This window comes from Triturus cristatus, chromosome 2_1 (genome assembly GCF_964204655.1).
Source record: "Triturus cristatus chromosome 2_1, aTriCri1.1, whole genome shotgun sequence".
Taxonomy (NCBI): Eukaryota; Metazoa; Chordata; class Amphibia; order Caudata; family Salamandridae; genus Triturus; species Triturus cristatus.
Window position 1 is genome coordinate 697,127,286 of NC_140581.1, and position 24,488 is coordinate 697,151,773.

Sequence of the window (24,488 nt, forward strand, 5' to 3'; positions counted from 1 at the left end):
TGTCTATAATAAGAGTCTAGGCTATATATAGGGTACACATGACAGCTGACTTGCCTCTTAGTTCACTAATAGCATTGTCATCAGGGTAGGGCCAGGAATGTTTCTCAGTTCATGTTGAGAAACTCTTACTTTTCATTAATACTCTCAATGCAGTGTTAAAATCTAATGTACGTTCTTATTCTAACCTCATCCATGGGCTTTTCTACTGTGCCAAGGTCCCAATTGTTCTTAATCCTTCCATGACTAGATGTGGGCAAACCACTTCATCTTATCTCGTGCCAGATGCCTGGCTCATCTCAAGATCCTCTTGGAAACTCAAGTACAAAACGACCTGAGCTTTTACGGAGGCGATGTGGCCTAGTGGCTACAGCTGCTGACCATATAACGTGGAGAACTAGGTTTGAATCCTGACCTCTGATCAGTATCGTCTGAATCCCAGCAAATCTCTATGTGCCCCAAAAAATGTCAAGAACTCCTATGACCTTAAGAAAAACTGTCAAAAAATAAATGTAGATTCTCCCTGTCACCCACGCTCTAATCTCATCCACCAAAAATTAAGGATAAAGCATTAACCTTTGAAAGCAGAAAGAGATACCCATCTAGTGGGTGAATATAGCAATGTGAAACTGGAAAAACTGGGATCAATCCTGGCTTGCCTGCTTGACCAAATGCGTGATTCTGGGCAAATTATTTATTTCACTGAGATTCCTTTTTTGTTCATTATCACATAGCAGTGTACCTTTAAATACATGAGTTCAGGTTGTGCTGTGTACAAATGCAAGTTTTGGGGTTGGTTTAACAGCCTATGTCGCTCCATTTATGAGTTTAGGCCACATATAGGGTACAAGCATAAATGCCATACCTTTAGAGCAGGAAAGTAGGAGATTCTGAAAAAATTGGGGGGATTTATTTTGCTCATTGACATATTGAAGCAGAGGCAATTTAAGGAGGGAAACAACTGAAATAAAGCCATTGTTGGCTTCAAAAATTGGAGATCTCCCACCTGAATCACGTCTATTGGCATGTACGTACATGGAATGTATGTACACTGACTTGCCTCTTAGTTCAATAATAGCATTGTCATGAGGGTGGGGGCAGGAATGTTTCTCAGTTCTTGTTTCAACACGGAGTGATACAATCTGAATATTTATGTGAAACGCTTCCACATGTTGTGGTGTAGCGGTCTAGTCCGCGGGCGCACACGGGGTGTGACGTCACCGGACACCGGTAGCGGCCATTTCATCGGCATTAGAGCGCCGATTCTGAAACTACACGGAGCTCCGCTCCGGCGCTCCTGTGTGCAAGTTATCCTAATAAAACAAGCATTATACCACGCAAGAGGTGTCTGCCTAATCCTTCCACCAGGCTCACGTGTGAGAAATCAGCAACCGTACAATGGCGAGGAGGAGGTGAGGGGGCACCACGTGCTCCATCCTAGCCCACGTGCAGAGCAGCTGTCGGCAGAACACCCTCGTGGAGGCACACAGGAGAGCGTGGCAGAGAGCGGAGACGCACCATGCATAACTAGCGGGGGATAACGGAACAGCGCTCCCAACTCCGATACGGTGAAGGGTCGGCGTCCAGCTCCACGCCGGGTACAGCAGGAACAGCGTGCCCACTCGACTGCCCCGGAGAGGGGAGCAGTGTCCCACACCCTGGAGGAGGCCAGGGGAGACCCCACGGGGAGCGGTGAGTCCAGCCAAGACGATGAAGCGAGGGGCGGGCAAGCCCAAGCTGTGAGGACACCCAACAATTCCACCCCTACAAGGCGGCGCGCCGGAGACGGAGGAACGATGAGCTCGCAGACATTCTCGCTGACGAATCCGGTGCCCTTCCTAACCAAAGTCGGATAACCCGAGATGCCATGGGAGGACTGGAAAAGGTACTTTCTAAATTACCTCTCGGCATTAGAGGAAGAAGGCGAGGCAGAATTCTCGAGCACACGACGGAAGAAAATTCTTCTCCACCATTTGGGCCCGGCGGGACAAAGAGTGTACGACGACCTGGTGAAAGAGGTGAGACCAGCAACGGACGACAACGTGTTCAAACATGCGTTAGATGATCTGGACGCCCACTATCGCCCGGCAGTGTGCACGGCGATCGATAGGTATAACTTCTACCATAGGAAGCAAAATAAAGGGGAAACGGTCGATGAATACGTGGCTGCCCTACAGAAATTGGCCCTTACATGCAAATTCAGAACCCTACAAGAAGAACTGATACGAGACCAGATCATCATGCACACAGTGAATTCCTCCATCCAAGAGAAGCTGTGGGCCAATGGTGACGCACCATTGAAGACAGTGGTGGCCTTAGTAAAGAAGGCAGAATTGACCAGGAGGTGTGCTGAGGCGGCCAAACGCGAAAGTCAGCCAGAACAAGCGGTGTGCAAAGTGGAGGATCGGAAGGCTAGAGACAGCAATCAACTAGCAGAACAGCAAGGAACTCGGAACTACAAAACGTACAACGCCAGGACAACCAGACCACAAGGACAACGGCAGTGGAGCAAGACTGCCTGCTACAGGTGTGGCAGTGGCACGCATACCGCTAGCGACAAAGGCTGCCCGGCGTTCGGAGCCAAGTGCGCATACTGTGGATTGGTAGGACACTATGAGAAAGTGTGCCGCAGGAAGTCCCAGAGGCAGGAAGTGAAGTACGTGGTGCACGAAACACGCAAAGACGATGTTGAGGAGAACGAAGATGAAGAAGACGAGATCTAGATCGTGGAAGAACAAATACTGGGCATAGAGAGTTCAGCGGACAAGAAACCAAGATGCGAAATGAATATTGGCGGAGTGAGTGTTACCATGGTAGCGGACTCGGGGTCGCCCTACACAATTATACAGAGGAAAATATGGGAAGAAGATTTTGCTACGAGGACGGAACACCACCTGAGGCCCACGGACATCCACCCAGTGACGTTCACCGGGGAGCCCATACCCATGGTAGGGTTTTGCCCTTTACTCTTTGAGTTCAGGGGCAGAACGTGTGATGGAAAATTGTACGTGGCAGAAAAGGGACCCTCAGTATTGGGCTGGAAGGACCAGGGAGCATTGGGGATGAAACTGAACCCAGGTGGACACATGCAAATTCTCATGACCGAGGACGGACTCGAGTATGAAGCGCAGCGTTGGAGAGAAGAATTCCCAGAAGTCTTCAAGGAGGTCGTATGGCAAAGTTCACTCACAGAATCCAACTGAGAGAGGGGGCCCAGCCGGTGTCCCACAAAGTACGCAACATCCCATTCCAGACCCGGACTGCGGTACAGGAAGAGCTGCAGAGGCTGGAGGACAATGGGGTGATAGAAGCAATCGACAATGCGGAATGGTTGGCGCCGTTAGTGGTAGCGCAGAAGCCCAACGGGAAGGTGAGGTTGTGTGTTGATCTAAGAGAGCTTAATAAGAACATTGTGGTGGACAAATTTCCACTTCCCCGCATCAACGAAATGTTGGCCAAGACCCAAGGGGCACAATGGTTCTCTACCATAGACTTAACGTCGGCCTACCACCAGATTGCTCTACACCGATCCTGCAACCATCTCACATCATTTATCACTCCGTTTGGGTGCTACAAGTTCCTAAGAATGCCATTCGGACTGGCCTCAGCGGCGGCAGTCTTCCAAAAACTAATGAACAAGCTATTCCACAAGAAAACAGGCATACAATACTTCCAGGATGACATACTGGTCATGGGGACTTCTAAAAAGGATCACAACAGGAAGTTGGGGGAAGTGTTGACCGTGTTAAAGCAGAATGGACTCACAGCCCAATGGGACAAGTGCAAGTTTGGCATGAACAAAGTCACGTATTTAGGGCACGAGATAACCAAACACAGCATTGAACCCAAAGCGGCCAATGTTGCGGCCATAAAGGAGGCCCCGACGCCCACGAACAAGGAAGATGTCCGGACCTTCTTAGGGATGGTGGAGTTTTACAGTAAGTTTGTACCTCACTTTGCCTCCAAAACCCACAACATGGGGGCACTTCTTAAAGAGAAATCTACTTTCCGATGGACGGAAGAGCAGCAAGAGGAATTTGAGGACATGAAAAGACACATCAGCGAGGCAGTGCCCATCCATGGATTTTACCCCAATGCGCAAACTGTGCTGACCACGGACGCTAGTGACCGGGGATTAGGAGCGGTGCTCATGCAAGGGACTACAGAAGGATTGACCAACACGATAAGTTTTGCGTCCCGGGTGCTGGCTCCCAACGAGTGTAAATTTAGTGTCATCGAGAAGGAAATGCTAGCAGCGGTGTGGGCAATGGAGAAATTCCGGCAATTCCTGTGGGGTGGAAGATTCTTGTTGCGCACGGACCACAAGCCGCTAGTGAAAGTTCTCACATCCTGTGGGCACGAACATGCCACGCCACGAATCGCCAAGATGACGCTGAGACTCCTAGATTATGTATATGACGTGGAGTATCTGCTTGGTCACAAGAACAAAGTAGCGGACTTCCTAAGCAGAGCAGCGTCCAAGGAAGTCACGGAAGTCCAGGATGAAGGAGGATGGGAGGACTACGCGGTGGCGTTCACAGGAGACCATTAACGAGCCATAAGTGGACAGGAAGGGGAGACAGAATATGAAAAGGATGAGAAATTAAGAGCAGTGAAAGCGTACGTAACCAAGGGATGGCCGGAAAAGAGATTACTAGAGGAAGTGTTGAAGCAGTATTGGGAAGTCCGGGAAGAGTTGTCGGTAGGGGACAACCCGTGGTTCTTGCTGCGAGGCAGTAAAGTAATCCCTCCGTCAACATTGAGGCAACGCATTGTGTCCATCGCACATGAAGGCCACTTGGGGATAGTGAAAACGAAAGGGAGAGCGAAGGAAGACTACTGGTGGCCGGGGATGGACATGGTAGTGGAATGCCATGTGAGGGCATGCGAGCAATGCTGCAATGCGGACAAGACGCAAAGGGTGTTACGTCCGCCCTTGGGGTGATATGAGTGTCCGGAGAATCCCTGGGAGGAAGTTTCCATCGATGTCCTGGGACCAATACAGGACGTGAATGACGTCCAGAAATACATCACCGTCTTAATAGACCGTTACTCTAAGTGGCCGGAGGTTCATGTGGCGGACAATGCGGATACTGAAACAATACTAGAGTTTCTAACAGACTTTTTATCAGAGAGGGAATCCCCAAAAGGATTCTGAGCGACAATGGCCCGCAATTCACGTCAAACAAGTAGGAAACCTTCATGGACAGAAATGGCATCACAGTCCGTCATACGCCGATCTATCACCCAGCGGGAAACGGAGCGGCGGAAAGGTTCAACCGGGTAATCATGGGGTCAGTGCAGGCAGCTATCAGCCAAGGCGCCAATTGGGAAAAGGAGTTGAAACGGTTGCTGTGGGCATACCGGATAACACCCACCTCCACTGGATACAGTCCCTTCCGGGTGCTGAGAGGGAGAGAGCCCTTCACGAAAGACAATGTGGCATGGAAACGTCTCACGGTACAAAGTCACTGGTCCCCAGCGGTAGTACGAAAGAACCTGGAAAAGGCGCAGACTGTATACACGGAATATTATGACAAGAGGCACAACACCAAAGAAGTAGCACTCGAGGAGGGCGAATGGGTCAGAGTCAAACTGCCCACACAAAGGAGGAAAGGAGACAGTAAGTTCACTTCCCCGTTCCAAGTAATGGAACCATACTCCAGATCGGCCCTCCTCAGCGACGGGAAGATATGGTCCCAAGACCGAATGGCGAGATGCCCCCCTACCGAAGGAAGGTGGACAAGTGCAGGGTCGGATGATGCTGGAGCAGCTGGTGACAAGCGGGACCTGAAGAAGGAGCGAGAGTGTCCCAAGGAAGGAGAAGGCAGTCCCCAATCGGGAAGTGGGCGCAGAGGGAGAGAGGAAACCACAGGACAGGCGTCCCCCGGCCCGGTAGGGAGTGAGAAGGAGGTGAGGACAGATGCAGGACTAAAGGGAGATGAAGGAACTCCCTGCATGGAAGGGGTCACCACCACCCCGAAGACGGGGGAGAGCAGTAAGTGGACACGGTGTAGAAGAAGAGTCATGTTGCCCAGGAGATTCGGGGAGTTCAGTATGGACAACAAGTAAGACTGTACAAGTTATGGGGAGTTGTTATATTGTTAGTTATTATAAAAGGGGGAGATGTGGTGTAGCGGTCTAGTCCGCGGGCGCACACGGGGTGTGACGTCACCGGACATCCGGTAGCGGCCATTTCATCGGCATTAGAGCGCCGATTCTGAAACTACACGGAGCTCCGCTCCGGCGCTCCTGTGTGCAAGTTATCCTAATAAAACAAGCATTATACCACGCAAGAGGTGTCTGCCTAATCCTTCCACCAGGCTCACCTGTGAGTAATCAGCAATCGTACACATGTTAAAGCAATAAGCTTTTTTTATTTATTTTTAAAACAGATTATCAAATTCTAACTTTATGGTTGTTGAGTGACTTTTGTGCCATGACTTTCAGGGGCTCTTGCAGCCAGAGCCGATCCTTGACTTGGATCTACTTGTTCATTTTGAGAGCAAGAAATTGGTGGTATGGATAAGGTTAGCGCAAACTAGCCAGTTCAATGCCTCCAAAATCAGGACACCCGGAATGATAGTCTGTCAATCTTGAATGCACGCTGTAAAACACGAAGCATATTTAATCCTAATTGTCTTTCTTTTTTTTTTTTCTTTTTTGCAAATAGCTCTTCTCCAAACTTTCCTAGCCAAGATGTATTACATGGTATTTGCCTTACTATTGAATTTAACTCCTTATTAATGTGTGGGCTCGCCCGCCTCAGGACAATATATATTATTTATCAAGGAAAATAAAAAGTGTTTGCTTATGTGTTCTCTGCTCTTCGCAAGGCGATCAAGGAACGTAGTGTCTCTGACATTCCCTCGTCACGAGGACAGCCACTGTGATCAATGGGCTGGAACAGCGCTCTGCCTAAATCCTAAGGCACTTCCTGCTTTGTGACCAAACTATCCTGCATTGGAAATGGCGGCGGCGTGCGCATGCGCGCTGGTGACAGAACCTGATGACCGAGAGAGAGGAGTCGTATTGAGCAGAAGAGGCGATTACACGAGAGGAGACCCCGGCCTGCAAGCTGTACCCGGCGCCCCCATATCCTTGCGCCGGCCTCAGCATGATCAAAGCCATACTTATCTTCAACAACCACGGCAAACCGCGGCTCTCCAAGTTCTACGAGCATTACGTGAGTAAAAGACCGCTCCTCCCATCCCGGAACCATAGCCCAGAGCCATTACAGAGCACCGGTATCACACCGGGGAATGACAGCTCGCGAAGCAAACATCACGCTGCCGACTAGTCGAACAGCTGGCACTGCCGGAAAGACAAGAAGGGAGGGGCACTGATACACAACTAGCTACACTCACGGAGGAGAGGAGTACTGTTAAAACAGGGGGGAGGGGAGGACATGCAAGCAAAAGGGCACAAGGAGAAGGGACTGCGACACAGAAGACCCAGTGCACAGGAAGAGAACATGAGCCCCGAAACTGCACCTTCAGTGCATATGGAGGGCTGCACTCTTACAATGCAACCTTTAATGCACACAAATAGGGACACCGCATGAAAGGTGTATTGCCATTCCCCAAAGCATCACATATTCGGACGAAACTGACACAGTATCACCTAAATAATTGTCACCGGCAGCTTCATACATGGCAGTGTACTTAACAGCTCAGGAAGAACACAGCAGAACAGCTTCTACAACCTAGACCCTCAGTACACAACCATCAACAGCACAGGAGTTTGGGCAGTAATACGTTACCGTGATGAACAAACCGGGCAGAGGCATTTTATTTTAAGGGCATCATGTAGGTTTGAATAGGACACAGCATGCATAACCTAGGACGAGGTACTACTGACAGTTGCAACCAGGAGGGGGTACTGTCAAGCCATCAGGAGGAATAGGCTTATAGGAGTAAAAGCAGCACTAGTGCAGCCTCAAATCACACGGATCACTGAAAAAGGCACGTACAGCACCAAGTTTAATCATGAGCTATCAACTACACTTCGTTATATAGCTCTAAGTCTGCTAGCTGATGGAAGCCCAGATCTCCTCATTTACAATGTATAAATCAAAGTTATAAAGGAACATCACATAATATCCATAGTAACACACTGACTTTTGACCCTATTGCAAATAGGTAATTATCGGGGAAAAGTCCGAAAAACCAACAAAACCAACTATTTATGTGCAACTAAACAGTTATCCGGTTAGCAGTTTTCCTCAGCAATTTCCCTTCGCTATTGTTTGGAAGAAAATTCACTTACCTAATCCTTGAATATTAGAATGTACTACTTTATGCCCCAGACTGTCAACTCGTCACTGTTTATCTGAAATAAGCCACATTATTAAGAAACTTGAGAAGAATCAGAATTGAGTCTAAATAAATACTAAATGCATCTCATTAATGTGAAATTAATCTGCTTTGTTGATGAAAACTATCTTGTGATCCATATTGCACGAATTAGCAATTTTTTGCTTTAAAACTGAGGTGATTGCATTCCAGTGTACTTACCACCTTACTCCATTCCTTCTGTATTATTAATTGGTACATTCCTTCTTTCCCACATTGCGCATTTGATCAGAATCAGAAACCCCTTTGCCAAACACATCTCCTCCATCCACAACATTCCTGCACAAATATTTTTCCATCAGGCAATGCAGAATCATCCAACCAGACCGTCACAGGAGCCATTCTATACATAATCCAAATGAGTAAGGAATATTTTGCCAAACTCTGTGGTACTCTTTTTATCTAACGAGGAAATATGTTGGGGTAAGTGGATCCGCTGGTGTACACTCTAATATGTGGGGAGTTGAGAGCGTAAGAAAACTAGAGAACACACTTATTGGTGTCTCAAGACCTTTATTCAGAATGAGGAAATACCACTATGTTTATTCTTTAAGAAACTGATTATTTTAAATGTCAGGTCACTGTTAATGAGAATCCCGTTTATTTCAGACTGAAGATACCCAGCAACAAATAATAAGGGAGACGTTTCACCTGGTTTCTAAGAGGGATGAGAATGTTTGTAATTTCTTGGAAGGAGGCCTGTAAGTATAACACCGGTCATTTGTATCAGAGAGTATTATTGTTTTTCCAGATGTTATGTGACTTTAAAATATCACTGCTGCAGGGAGGAAAAGTTGACAGTGCTTGGACACAAGTTGGGGGTACATGCGGGTAGATGGCGTCCACCCACTGTTTCAGAATTTAGACGTAGTCCACCCTGCCAAGAAGTTCGTTGGGCCACACTGAAATATGCTGAGCTTGTCCTGGTGTAATTTTCAGACACCAGGACACGTTCTGTATGTTGTCTGTTTTCCATTCCCAGCAGCAAGGTGTAGGCAGGGAAGAGGCTTTTATTATTATCACCTCCAGCAATGACAGAGATAAAGGCAGAAGTTAAGGGGCCATCAGGCCTCTTTTGTTCCAATATGATCCTTGCTGCGCACGGCCTGGAGCCTCACACTTATATGCAAATGCAACGGAGTTAAAGCATAGGCACACAACTTATTATTACTTCTCAAGTACTTAATAGATGCATGCGTTTGACGTTGTTCAGTGCCTGTATATAGGAGATATGCATGCACTGTAAGAATGTCAGATTTGTTGGTCTGTCCCAGTGTTTACACAAATAGCAATTTGAATACCGCTATTTTATTTGTTTTATAGTGCTACTCGTCCCAATTCAGGGTATCAGGGCGCTTTATGTAACATACACATTATACATTGACAATAAATAATGTAAGTGTGTAAATGTACAATATGTGTTACATAAGACAGTCAGGGTTACAATGTGTAGGAGTCACATGTTCTTCATAGTTCACTGTGCTACATTAGAAGGATTACAATGTATGAACTGCAAGTAACAAAAGGATCTCTGTGTTAAAAGCAGTAACCCACTTACCTATCTCATAAAATAAAAACCTGTCATCTGCATGTTACATGATGGGTTTTGCAGGAGACACGTTACCTGTCTTTACTGCTTTGATTCAAATCTGGGACTAGATAAAACACGGATCTCTTCAGCAAAAGCGTTAACCTCCAGAGTAATTTTACCATTATTATTATTCCCTGAGATTTAGTGGGCACACAAAGATCTCTGCAGCAAGTGCCTTGACTCCATAAGATATTTCAAAATGCATACTTCGCTACCAATTTAACAGAACAGATTTACTGCCATGTTTCTCCCTGTTGCCCAATTTCTCTATGGCAGAGTTATAAACAAAAATAATTCATAAATTGAGGCCCAAATTTAGCGTCTGGGTTGCACTTACGTTTTTGGCACAACCCAACACAAAATCTCATTTACTAACTCTAGTAATGCACTTAAATGTACTCATGATAGACCTGCTAATTTTATGTGTGAGGTCTTAATATCTAAGGTCACCTCTTGTGAGGTCACTTCCTGGGATGTCACGGGCTCTGTGATGTCATAGTCCATGATGTCACTGGCACATTGCCTAACTTGGTTAGTCCCCCACTTCTTTGTTTTTTTTAGGACTTGTGCTCTGGGCAGTCCCACCTCCACACAGAGTCAATTTGATTCTCTTCTCACTCGCTTGCAAAATATTTTTTGCACATTTAGTCCTACTTGTTGTAGATCATTTATAGAACTACGTCCATGATTTTAGTTCAGAATTACACACAGGTGGTGAAGGTAGTCTCCTGTTGAAGAAAGTGAGTACAGTGAGCTCTGCATTTTTCAACATAAACGCAATTTCTCGATTGTCAAGATTACCTAGAATGATGCTCCTCCCTACCCTTTGTACCTCTCCCCTTCAGTGTGGCTCCACAGTTTTATTCCTGTCACTTTTACCAGCCATGTTCCTTGTCACAGTTTTGATTCTCGCCCTTCATCACACTATGTGTCCATTCATCCTAGACCTCTACTTCTCCCTCTCTACGCTGTTTTTAGATCTCACCTACGCAGCGCGCATGCGCTGCTTAGGAAAAAGACCTTTAGAAATCGATCCGGTTTTGCAGGCAAAAAACGTGCACGCGTTGCATTGCTTTGAATGGCAACGCGTGCACGTTTGGCGATTCCCTTGCGGGAGCGAGCAGCACCATGTGTTAGCAATTAACGCGCTCGCTCCCGCAAGGGAAATGCTGCCTGCTCTCGGCCGCACTTCCCCCCCCCCCCCCCTCCTCCCACCCCTAACTTGCGTAAGGCGTGCGCTTGTTAAAAATAGGAGCAGTCAATTCAATTATGAAGAAAAGTCAAGCATATAGATAAAGGGCTTCTTAACAAAATGGATCACTAACTGCAATTCACTAATATTGCCTGTAGGTGTCCTCATAATATGCTACCAAGGAAACGGAACAAACGAAAGAGCATGAAAGAAGACTTACAAGAACGCATGCAATGGTCTTATGACATAGTTTTTGCTATTGGTCTCCAAATGGCGTCAATTCCAATAATAATTAAGGTTTTCAATGTCGTAGCACATACCCTTCATGTGCAAAAACGGATGTCAAATGTGCATTTAACCACGACAGAAAGTAGCAAAAGAACGTCTTATGATGATGCAATCTCGTTATTTTTAGAGCTCATTCATCTCTTCATATTTTTTTTTTGTGGGGGAAGGAGGGGTGCGGTGGAAGGGAGTGACATGGGAGGTTAGAAGGGTAGAGAAAATTAAACTATTAAGTTTTGTGCATATGATGTTTTTGCATTCGATGCTTGTGTGGAATTAGTTACATAATACAGCATTGATCTAAATATACTGCATGATATTTTGCACGTTCTGTTATGTACGAAGTTTCTTCGCACAATGTGCCACACCCACAAAAATGCTGGCATGTCCAGACTGGACATTAAATGGAGGTGGTCGCTTCCAAAGAAAGCTTTCAAACATAGGTCATTAATGACGCATGCAAATACAGAATAAAAAAATGGATAACCATGAATACCGGGAATCAAGGAGTTCTGAGTCAAACTGACCAGAGCGAGGCTCAAGTATTACATGCCACTCAAAATCCAGAATAGAACTGACACAGGTATGTAGGATATGGGCTGAAAACTGTCAGGGATCAATAAACACATCTCTGGCTTACTTCAGGAGTGGGATAACCACTGCCTCCGTGGAATGAGATGTACTGCCCTCACAGAAAGGGGTAGTAGACAGACAGAGGAAGGGAACACAGACGTCCGGCCTTTGGGTGATAAATGGAAATCTGTGACCTGTGGGGAGTTCAATTCAAAGTGAACAACGGACCATTAGCTTACTGGAGAATGAATCAGATGAAGACAACATAGGATGGAGTCATGGGGTTGGCAGCCGCATGCGTCGCATCAGAGATGTAGGAATGGATGTGGTGTACTTTGTCAGTAAAAAGGAGGCAGTGAAATGTAATTTCGTTTTTAATGAGCAGTAGCTGGCCAGGCCTAGTTTACCTATTCAAGGATATGATTGAAATGCCAACAAACTGACTCCTGTAAAGTTCCACTTATGTGCCATGACCAAATCCTGCACCGACATCCTGGTATGACTGTGGATTGTATGCGCATGTATGGTAGCAGGACTCCAAGTGGTTTACAAGTGCCTATGTATGCTGTTACTGGTGGGATATATTTTGGATAGCTGCTGGTCTTAAGTGGCACATCGTTGTAACAGCCCCCACTCAGTAGAAACTTATCACTTGAGAGATCTTATTTTGAGGTTTTCCCAAATGATTTAATAACACATTTACTAAACAGTCATTTTGAGGCCATGCAGACATTTCTAATGTCTATATCATACCAATGAGTTCAAGTTCTCTTGCCTATGATGCATGCAGCCTTCTTTCTATGTTTTGCACTACTAAGCAAGATTTCTCAATAAAAATTGCTCACTGTGAGAGATAGCATCAGTTATAACTCTTTTTAAGGTCCTTTTTTGTTCTTCTCACACGACGTCTACGCATCTGTTAATAGTTACCATTATCTAAAGATTCAGTTTCTGTCACATGTATGTCGTCTCAGCCACCTACGTGAAGAAAATGTCTAAACGTTGAGGACAATTGGGGATGGGTTAGCATCAACTGCTTGGTGAGGATGAAACGGTCTCACTGGGTAGTGATATAGCTTTGTTTTTATCTAACAAACATGTTTTAGACTTCCAGTGCGTTTGGATAGAGATTGTTTTTCCACACCTGCTTTCCTAAGAAGGATGGCGTAACTTTATACACAAATATGTGGAGGTATGGAGACAGGAGTGCCTTTAGATATACTAACCTTTTTCAGCAAAGGCTTACGGATTACTCCTTCCTGAGCAATTCCAGTGTCCTTTGCTTTCCTTTGAGTGGCCCATCCTGGAAGGCTGATCGGAACCAGGTGCAGAGATACCAATATACTGCGCTCATGTTGTGGGTAATCCAGCTAGAAAACCGCATTGTCACCACCAGTTGTGTGGAGCAATCCCATTACACAAAGAACATGTCTGTTCTTGAGAGTAAAAATAATTATGAAAATAACCCTGACCAAAGCAGTTTCTTAGCCCAGACAGTAGATCCACATCCTCTAAAGGAACATTCCATTTAGAAGTAGGTCTGAAATGTCCTAATTTTGCTTCAATTCAAGTTGGCTCACTGCCTGCAAAGTAGGGCCAGGACTGATGAAGCTCCAGGACTGATGGAGCTGAAAGCCAGTCTCCTGAAATTTCACTTAATCAATTACACCATCGTCCCAAAACGAAGGGGGAAGATCCTTCCACGACAACCGATAAAGTAGACTGCAGGTGTCTGCATAGAGCCACTGCCGTGCCAGCAGGCAGACCACAGAAATAAGGATGTGGGACTGCCCGAATGAGCCCAAGTGAGCACTATAGATTGACCCATGCCATGACCTATACTGGTACACCTGCACTTGGTTATCCTGAATAGGTAATTCTATTCACCGGAGACAATGATTGTGTACTTGAGGCAGCGGGCACAGTTAAGCATGTTGAGGCAGGGTGCGGCGGGAGGGGAGGAGTCGACAGACGACAGAATAGGTACTGTTTATTTATTCAATTATACCTATTCCGTAGTCTGTCGACTCCCCCCTCCCAGCCTCACCACATTTACCAGTGCAAGCCGCCGCTGACTTGAGGCTCACAGAGTTCGGTGGTATGATTTAGTGAAAACCGTTGTCCCCACACAAGAACTGAACAGTCAATTGCTACAGGCTGGCCTATGGGTCACAGAAAGCTAGCTAGCTGTTCCACAGCAATATAGTGAGCCAACACATGTGCTCTATTTGTGCTTATGTCCATGTTTTCATTCTTTAGCAAACTCTGTAGATCTCGACTGCCTCCCTGTAGATTTCCTTATTCCCTATGGGCCGTATTAAGTTTTGCTGTGACTAAAATGCTTAGCTTTTATTAAAAAGCCATGCATTGGGTTGGATTTTTATTTTCTGTACCTATTGTGTGACTGTTTGTGTTTTGAGTCCTTAGAGTCAAATGCAGAAATCATGAACCTGGCTCTGTTGGTAGAGTTATAGTAGGATAAATTCAGGACACCAGTGGTAAAGGATCTCAACTATGACAACTAGTGCCCTGTAGCCCCTGCCTGGACTTGCCCTTCTCCTCCTCGAAACGGGTCTGAAGACATGTTTACAGAACGCTCCTTTTGAAGGCCTTATGGCAACTTAAAAGGTGTGCTACTGACATAGTGTTGTCAGTTTTTCGCAGGTAAGTACATGGGTGTTTTTACATTACGGGTAAATACACTGAGGGTTATTTTTAGTACTTTTACATATTGGAACTTTACAACTCGGGTAAGTAACTTTTGTTCATGGTTAAAAGGGACAATGCTAAGTTTATGCGCATATATGTGTAAGTGCATTATATATACATATAAGTGCTTTCAATGATATGCCATTACATATTTAGGATACAGGGATTGGTAAGGACAAATAGTTATACACACACACATACGTTTACTGCTCCATTGGAAAAAATAGATACCTTGATCTCGAAGCTTGGATATTAATTAGTATTTAAAACCCATACATAGCTATTAAGTAAATTTACCATGAGGTAAAACATTGTGATGAAACCTATGGCAACGCATTAACAAGCAATGTATTAGCTGACATTCAACTGAAACAAATGGGGTGGGCTTTTCAAAACCATTATAAGTAATCCCAAAATATATTTACTCATCCAACGTGACAAAATTCTGGATATGACTGTATATATTTCTATACCACTGCATGCATCTAATTTCTAAAATATTGTCATTTAACTGACAATTGTGTAATCACTGTGATTCCTAATAACAAATGCTTTGCATGTCATTACAAAAACATTTGTATTAATCTCCAAATTTGTTCACATACAGCTAATCCAATTTTCATTTCATATATCATATACATTTACTCAATTACACAAAATATGGGTCAGACTACCCCTCACCATTAAATGTTCAGTGTGGCGAGTGTAGCTACGTTTTAGTAAGTGTAGTCTTCCTCCTTACAAATACTGGATATATTTCTATTTGACTACACTAATGTTTACAGAATGTCGGCATGTCATGGCTTACTACAATTTACAACAAGAATTGGCATAGCCAATAGGTCTCGCCTTTGGGACCTTATAAGTGTTTAGCCATGCAACAGTTGCATAACTAAATACTTATAAGGTCCCAAAAGCGAGACCAATTCGTAATCAAGTGACACTAGAGTAGGGGGGCCTGTTAACAAAGTAACAGATCGGGCATAAATCTCACAAACAATTTTTCATCAAACTCCTCTGCCTCTCATTTTAAATTGTTGTCCTGTATATCTATCACTGCTCATTTTGTTTTAATATCTGTTCATGGATTTCAAGTTTTTATATAGCGGTCACACTACCTTACAGCAGCTTGAGTGCCCCAGTACATTGGTGGGCTGGAGGGAGGGATATAGTGAGAGTTACATAGTTTATTTTCAAATCATTGTGGCAAAAAAGTGGTCAAGAGTCTTATAAGCAAGCAGTGAGACCATAGCTTAAGACAAATACGTTGATTATCAGCCTTCTAAACTACATGAAGTCATCATTGGATTTAAGTTTGGGCCTCCATTTGCTCCAACTTTGTGTGCTTACCTGAAAAGATGATGTTGTAGAAGCTGCCACTCTCTAGTTGAAGCATTATCTTGCAGTCATTTTTAGGTTGCTTTCATATGCTAAGTTCCATTTTCTTAGCATGAGTTATGAAACTATCTATGGTCATTGCTAATAACACCAAGGTAAACAATTCATAGTAAGAGAGTAACTCTATATTTATATAAATTGTAGTCAACTGTACCTCACAAATAGCAAGCCCACAAATGCAAACCTCTTTCACGGGAACTTCTTTGTGACTGGCACCTAGATGGAACAGGTATTTATTCCTGAAAAATGCTTAACTCACTATCATCCTGTAAATTGTAACTAGATGGACTTCACAAGTACCTTTAAGGAACTACATAACACTCTAAATTTAGAAATGTAGCTCTGTACTGTAAATCACATGTTGGTGGACTTCACAAATACTTTCCAGGGCCCAAGTAACTGTCTAATTTTTGCAAACCATTCATTCCCTGTAAATCACACCTGGATAGGTCTCACCAATGCTTCACTTAGAAATAAATATCTGCCTTTGTTGCTAACACCACATGTAGATGGCCTGCATAAACATCAGTCTCCAGAAATAAAATTATTTTATAGGAAATGACGAATTCTCTGAAATCACTATAACTCCCACCTGAGTAGACCATACCTATATTTATACCACGATCCAAGTATCACTCAACTTTCTCTGTAATTTGCATCTGGGTAGATTTTATATTCACATGGAAACAGAATAGCCCACTATGTCCCTTACAATCATTACAATTCAGATAACTGATTAACTGTTGTTTGAAATGGGGGTCTCTAGTTGGCAGGTTGTTACCCTGTCTAAGTAGGGACTCTTCTTCCTAGTCAGGATAAGGGAGTTACACGCCTAAAATAACCCTTGCTCACACCCTTGATAGCTTGGCACGAGCAGTCCGGCTTATCTTGGAGACAGTGTGTAAAGCATTTGCACATTACATACAGTAATACCGTGAGAACACTACAGAAGAACACAACACAAGTTTAGAAAAATATCCAATATTTATCTGTGTAAAACAAGACCAAAATGATAAAGATTCAACATGCAATAATCAAAAATGCACTTTGCAAGGATAACCTTACAATGCAGTTCCTTGAAGTCGGTAGCTCTGTCCGATGCTACTGTGGTGTTGAAGACAACCAAATCCAACAGTTTGGGTTGTCCACTTCAATGTGGACCGGTGTCGGAAGGCTTGCAAACAGTACTTTCTGTTCCGGCTGATTATGGTGGTGTCGGGCGGCGGCAGTCATCAAGGCTGTGGTGTGAAGCAGAGCGGTTCAGTGCCCTCAGGTCGCAGTGCAGACAGCGGCTTGGTGGTTGTCGTGCAGCGTCGTCGGTGAGACCAGGGCTGCAGTGCAAAGCGGGGCGGTGCTGATGGTCATGGTGCAAGCGGTGGCTTGCGTCGAAGATCGGCGGTCAATGGAGCTGGCGTCTGTGGGCTGCTGCTTTGGTGTGGGACGAGGGCGGTGCTTCGTGTAGCTTACCAGCGGTGCCCCCAGACCATGGTGGCGATATGAACTGGCAATAGCATCGTCATTGAGACCAGGGCGGCAGTGTGAGGCGGTGCAGAGTTTGGTGCCCACAGGTCGCGGTGCAAGCAGCGGCTTGGTGCATCAGCGGCCGTTGTCGGTGAGACCACGTTTGTGGTGCAAAGTGCGAGAGTGCCCTCTGTGGTGCCTTCAGTTCATGGAACCGCCGGCGGTCTTGGTGACGCCGTCGGGTTGTGGTTTCCCTCTGTGACAGCTGAGACACGCAGTCCCAGAGGCGGTACCCAGAGGAAGGTGAAGTCTTTGCTGTTCCTGACACTTCTTCAACAGGGGGCAAGCTCTACCTCAAGCCCTTGGAGAAACTCAAACAAAGAAGTTGCAGAAAGTTCAGTCCAGTCCTTTTCCTGCCCAAGACAGAAGTAGCCACTGCAGGCCAACACAGAAATGTGGTAGTTCCTCTTCACAGCTTCTCCAGCTCTTCTTGGCAGGTTTCTTGATCCAAAACAGTTTCAAAGTCCTTGGGTCTGGACCCCAATTTTATACCACATTTTCCTTTGTTCTCTTGTGGCAGGGAGTCTCTGAGCTTAGTCCAAACCAGTTCAATCTTCTCTGACCCAGCTTCCTGGCAGGAGGTGGAGAGGACATTGTGTAAGTCGGACCAGGCCTACTCAGGTGCAAGGAAATCTCCTCCCACTACTCGAAATGCAGCCCATCTCTATTAACCCCAGCCCTGACTCATCCAGGAAAGGCAGGACACACCTCAACCCTTGGGGAGGGGAGTTTGCCTAACGGCTAGGGCGGTCGTCCTCGAATCTGGGGAACTGAGTTCGAGTCTCTGCAATGATGCTGAACAGCCTGTGATTCTGGGCAAATCACTTGATCTCCCTGTGCCTAACAAAAAAATTAATGTGTCCTCATGTAATGCACTGGTGCTATGTAAATCGCTCTGATAGCTGATTCGGGTGAAGTTTGCGCTATATAAAACGCTGTAAAAAAAACCAAAAAAAACCCCAAACAGTGGCCGTCTACAGTGAATGCACATCCCCAGCCCGTGTCACTCCAAAGCCAGACAGTCAATCCACAATCCAGCAGAGGCACACAGGATGGTTAAGCAAGAAAATAACTTATTTCTAAAAGTGGCATTTTTAAACATATAATTTAAAAAACATCTTTACTAAAAGATGTGTTATTAAATTCTGAGTCCAGGCATACTAAACTCCATTCCTGTATCTTGTCCCAATGGGAAGTTATACTTGTAAGATGTTACAAAGTATCTCCCATTCTATCCTATGGGACAGATAGCCTTTCAATAGTGAAAAACTAAATCAGCGGTGTGGAATTTAATATAATATCTACTTGTTCGTGGGGCAGGTTGCTTCATAAATCTACTTGTCGTGTTACAAAATCCACTTGCCCCTTTGGTGCAATGTAGTGCAGAGACAAATTATGGCATCAATCTCATTATATAAGAGCTCTGATATAGCCTCTCTGATTATGCTAGGGCTCATACCATCGTAGTGTTTGAATGCTTTCAATCCCCTTATGTTGCCACGTTTCTGCACATCTACATACTGGGGCTGAAGGTAGTGGTAAGCAATAGTTCCTGGGTTAGAATGCCCATTTGAGTCTGGGCAAACCAACTAACTTGCATGTGTTAAGGGTTTTCAACAACTCTTCTCTAATCTTTTCCCATACTGAGAAATGCTGGAAATTTACTTCTGACAATGGCAGACTTAAACCACCTTCCAGAGTTGGGAAAAAAGTGGTTGGAGGGAAAGTAAACTTGCAAACACTATTCCTTTTCCTGCTTCTGTAAATTCTTGGGAATTCAAGAAAGACGTATAGATGCACTTAAAGCAAGGACATATACCATGGGTGAAGTTTTGAGACTTTCTTTAATAATTGGGCCCCTAATTTGGTCCGGGGTTGACCGTGACCTTTTGTGTTTATTAAAATTCTGTCTCTTTCTCTGTATCAGCTGGCTTCTCTGTGAGCGACAGCATTCTGCTCTTTCCCAAGGAGCATATCGGCACACAAAGTAGTTGTGTTCAGTGCCAGTAACTACTGTGGCAGTGTATGCTTTTTGAGACCAAAAACAATTTTTACTTTTGCCAATGTTTATTATAAAGGTGAGGGCCCGGCAATGCCCACACCAATAAGGTTTTACAAAAACCATCCCAAAACAAGTCACACATTGACAAAGCTAAGAGGCTGACCACCAATTTCAGACCTACTGGCTTTGCCAATACTTGTTTATTTTTGTTTCCCATAATCTTATTGAAACTGGTTACACTGATTTTTCCATTATGAATATTTTTGGGAAATACTAGCATGCATCAACATGTTACTAAATGATGCTGCAAAGAAATGGTACCTGAAATTTTACAGTAGTTGAGCAAAATGTTTTTTTCCTGCTTTTATTCAAGAATCATCACTCTTGCTTTCAAGCTTCTGCACATATTTGCATAAAATCAGAGAGCATTCTGGGAGCATTATACATACCGTTACCGACCGGTATATGGCTACCTACATGAGGCCCCAAATGCCTTCGGCTAGATTCAAGTTGCTTACAGATGCTGAGTACCAGTAGTAAAGTTTTATTAGTTGTAACCCAGAAACAGAATTTGAAGCCTCTTTGTTCTTCTTCCTGACCCTGATGGTACTTCTCACATTTTAGAACGGGAATCTGGAGAAGGCGTAGGCGAATTCTGTTGTGTCTCTGTGGCTGCTTCAGATAACGCTGGTATCTGAAGCAGCCACAGGATACTTAAAATGGGCCTGTAGTTATTATGGTCTAGGTTGTCCCAGGAACTTTCTGTTTTTAAGAAAGATGCTTAGTTCATTATCTTCATAAATGAAAGGCACTAATTCATTCTTCTTTGTTGTAGGACCCAGAATCACCTTGCCAGTATGCACTTTTAAGTTACTTGATTAGGTTGATCGTGTCCACCAGGGTACCATCACGAAAGCAGAAAGCTTTAGACTGCCAGCTGCTGCTCACGTGTCATTGCATTTTAAGCACTGGTATTGTGCACATCTGGCTGGCATGATGTGTTATGCTTGGCATGTGATGGTACTACACCAGTGTTTTGACAAATCACAGTTGATTTTTGCAACTTTTGTATTAGAATGCCCATTTAGAGTATGAAAAAGCTCTTTAGATGAGTTAGAAGCATTTTTCATTTTATGTTAGAAAACAAGCCTTTTTTGCTTGAATGATAGAGCTCAACTGAATTATAAAATAGCTATCAGTATGGTTTTGGGGTGCATGGGATATTTTGTCAGGATCTTTCAAATCACCTAACTAGAATCCGAAGGTCTTTTAGGTCAGAAGTAAATCAAGATGTGGATTTAGTGCATTTCTTTTTCGTGGTGGTCCTTAAAGGGGCCAATTCTTCCACATGAACGTTTATGGTTTATTTATTTATATAGTGTTTTATAGAGAGCGAACCAGACCCGTGAGGGTATCATAGCGCTTTACAGTAGTAATAGGTGGGATACAAGGACATGGGGGGAGGGGGGGGGGAAGAAAGTCAAAGGGATAGGAACAGGTAGATACAATATATTGGTAAAATAAACAATCATAATACCCGAATACATTTTGGGGTAAGAACAAGTCGATACAGTAAGCTAGAGAAAGCAGTCTCAACACCCAGGAGGTTTGTTTGGAAGTGCCGGGTGGGTATCATAAGGAGAAAAGGCCCAGGGATAGTGCCGTAGCAATTGGTGAAGCCAGGCTACGGAGGTGATTGTAACGTGAGCGTTAGGAGAGGAATTTGCAAATTAGGAAAGTTTTGGCCTCTTTTTTGAAGTGTGCTAGAGAAGATATTCTTCTGATGGCGGGTGGGAGTGAGCTCCATATTCTTAGGGCAGCCCCAGAGAAGGCCCGATTGCACTTTCTTTTTTTTCCTGAAGCGTGCTGGTTGGAGCAAAAGGTCCCTGGCGGACCGAGGGTTTCTGGCTCCTACGAATATCACGAGTTTCAGGGCGAGAAATGCAGGGGACTTGGAGTAAAGAGCCTTGTGGGTGATGCAAGACAGCTTAAATTGGGTTCTGGCCTCAAGAGGAAGCCAGTTCAGAGCTTTAAGGTGGGGCGAGATATGGTTGAACGTCTTAGAGCCAGTTAGAAGTCTGGGGGCGGCGTTGATGCAGGCTCTCAAGGGTACCAGAGAGATCTTGGGTAGGCCTGCGAGGGTGGAGCAACCATATTCTATCCTAGAGATGACTAGAGCCTGAATTGACGATTTTAGATCTGGGGTATCGAGGAATGGTTTCAGGTTTCTTAGGCAGTTCAAATTAAATCTGGCAGTTTTGGCCATCGAGTTGATATGGCCACGTATGTTCAGGTTCCCTCTAAGGTAATTCCAAGGGATTTAGCAGAGTCCACAATGGTAGGAGAGCAGTTTAGTGCTGTGATAGCCTTGATCCATTCTTGAATGTCTGTATTGTCTTTGGTCGTGAAATTAAGAGGAACTCTGTTTTTTTAGCGTTGAGTTTAAGCTGGTTAGATGTGAGCCAGTGAACAGTCAACTTCAGGGCCTCATTCAGGGAGCGAATGTCCTCTGGAGAAGAGATTTTGATGTAGAGCTGTGTGTCGTCGGCATACATGTGGTAGTAGATATTGGCAGTGCGCAGCACCTCTGAGAGCGGTTCAAGGTCAAAATTGAAGAGGGTAGGGGTCAGGGTTGATCCTTGAGGGACTCCAACCGTGATTGGAGAGGTAGCGGACAGGTTGACGTTGATCAGGACTCTCTGTGAGCGATTCTGGAGGAAGGACCTAAACCATGCAAGAACAGTGCCATCTAGGCCCATCCTAAGTTTGAGGCGATTAAGGAGAATTCCGTGGTTAACCGTATCGAAGGCCGAGGATAGGTCCAGGAGGATTAGGAGACAGGTTTTGCCTTGGTCAAGGGCTTGAAGGCCATCATCCACGATGTGGAGGAGTGTGGTTTCCCTGCTGTGCCCAGGTCTGAACCCGGATTGAAAGTTCTCTAGTAGGTGGAAGTTGGTGATGTGATGGCTCAACTGCTGTTGTACACATTTTTCCAGCACTTAAGCTAGGAGTGGGATGTTAGACATAGGTCTGTCAGGTGAAGCAGGATCTAGCGTAGGTTTTTTTAAGATGGGGATGACCTGGCCGGCTTTGAGAGAGTCGGGTATCGATCCCTGTAAGAGGGAGGCGTTGATTATTGCAGTCCAAGAGGGGATGATAGCCTGAGAGGCAGCAGCTAAGCAGTTTGAAGGGAGAGGGTCATTGAAGTGATTGTTGGGGTTTAAAGAGGATCGAATTTTTGAGACAGATTGTTCATCATAGACTTTAACGTAGGACCAGTGCGCTTAGTTTTTGAGGGCAGTCTGGGAGGGGGACGCGGAGGGAGGAGGTAGAGCCGGCGGAGTTTGGGAATAGGTAGCAGGCATGAGAGATTTTATCGCAGAAGAAGGAGGAGAATTGCTCGCATGGGATTAGAGATAAAGGGGTTTCAGCCAGTTTGTTGGATTGGTGTTTGACCAACTCAAATAACTTACGAGGTCTATTCTTGGCGTTCTCCAGTTCTGTTCTGAAGAATTCTTTTTTAGAGTTGAGGATTTTCTTGTTGTGGGCTTTTCTGGCCTGGCGGAGGAGCTTAAGATGGGCTGCTGACGGGTGCTTTTTAGGTCTCGCCTGACCCAGCGCATGCGCTGGTCTGGCAAGACTTATTGAGAGGGCTCCAAAAAGTGCTACCAGGCCAGCCTAGAGCCACAGTGCATGTGCGCGCGCCGCGCTTTACCGCCATTACTTTCGGTTTCGCTGCCGCACGGCCGCTTTGATGTTTGATCGTGATCGCGATCATTTTCACTTTCACGGCCGCTTTGCATAGCCAATAGGTTTCGCCTTTGGGACCTTATAAGTATTTAGTTATGCAACTGTTGCATGGCTAAACACTTATAAGGTCCCAAAGGCGAGACCTATTGGCTATGCCAATGCTTGTTCCAGTTCCCTTCTGTTTGCTGGAGGGACCTCCTCTCATTGTTGAGGGATCCGTTGAACCAGGGGTTCCTGTCTTTGATCTGGGTTCTTTTTAGTTTTAGCGGAGCAAGGTCATCGAGAATGTTGGATATAGTTGGGAAATAATGTTCAGTGAGGTTGTCGACCGTGGTGAGATGGAGGGGAGGTCAGTTTCACAGCAGACAGCCAATTTCTCGTGGTCAAGGTTCTTGGTGTCTGTAATCCGTCTTTTTGGGACCACGGGTTGCGGTGTCCATGTCTTGTGAGTGCCAGGCAGAAGGAAGGTGATAGCGTGGTGGTCAGACCGATCGCAAGGATCTATGGAGATGAGTTTGACCACAGGTTCCTTAGAGATATAGATGATCCAGTCTAGAATGTCGCCTTTCGAGTGAGTAGGGAGTCTCTGATGGCGTGGACCTGCGGGTCCTTAGGGTCGTTCCAGTGCAAGTTGAAGTCCCCAAGGAAAATGTCATTGGAGTTATGGGAGGCCTTGGCTGTGATGATTTCCATGAGGTAGTCGGTGAAAGTGTCATTCTTGCCTGGGGGGTGGTAAAAGATTTGCAGTCTGCACTGTAGGGTGGTGTTGCTGCAGATGGAGAGAGCAAGATATTCGCAGGAGTCTGTAGGTTCGGCCAGAAGTTCAGCGACCAGAACGTTGGAGCGGTAGATGCAGGCAATGCCTCCCCCTTTTTTTTTTTTCTTGATTGCCTGTGCAGCCTTATGATCTAATAGTTGGGCGGGACTAGAAGGTCTAGGCAGGGTGATGAGGATTCATTTAGCCAGGATTCAGTCAAGATCGCTAAGTCCGCGTTTAGGTTCAGGATGAGATCGGCGGCATCAGAGGCAGGCTTTACCGCAGAGCGGCAGTTGATAAGGAGACCGGATAAAGGGGGGTCGGGATGCGTGTCATGACTAGGGGCAGAGGTTGGAACT

The 24,488-nt window shown here is 45.2% G+C and overlaps 1 protein-coding gene across 2 annotated transcripts in view; it reads left to right on the forward strand.

The window, feature by feature from the left end:
- Positions 1-6,943: 6,943 nt before the first annotated feature.
- AP3S1 (adaptor related protein complex 3 subunit sigma 1) overlaps positions 6,944-24,488 on the forward strand; it is a 172,765-nt gene continuing 155,220 nt past the window's right edge. The window contains exons 1-2 of one of the 2 annotated variants that reach the window (XM_085632642.1): positions 6,944-7,183; positions 8,961-9,052. In XM_085632642.1, the coding sequence (XP_085488768.1) occupies positions 7,115-7,183; positions 8,961-9,052 (161 nt within the window). In that variant the 5' untranslated portion in view covers positions 6,944-7,114. The remainder of the gene's footprint in view (positions 7,184-8,960; positions 9,053-24,488) is intronic. The other variant, XM_085632643.1, reaches the window with a different exon arrangement.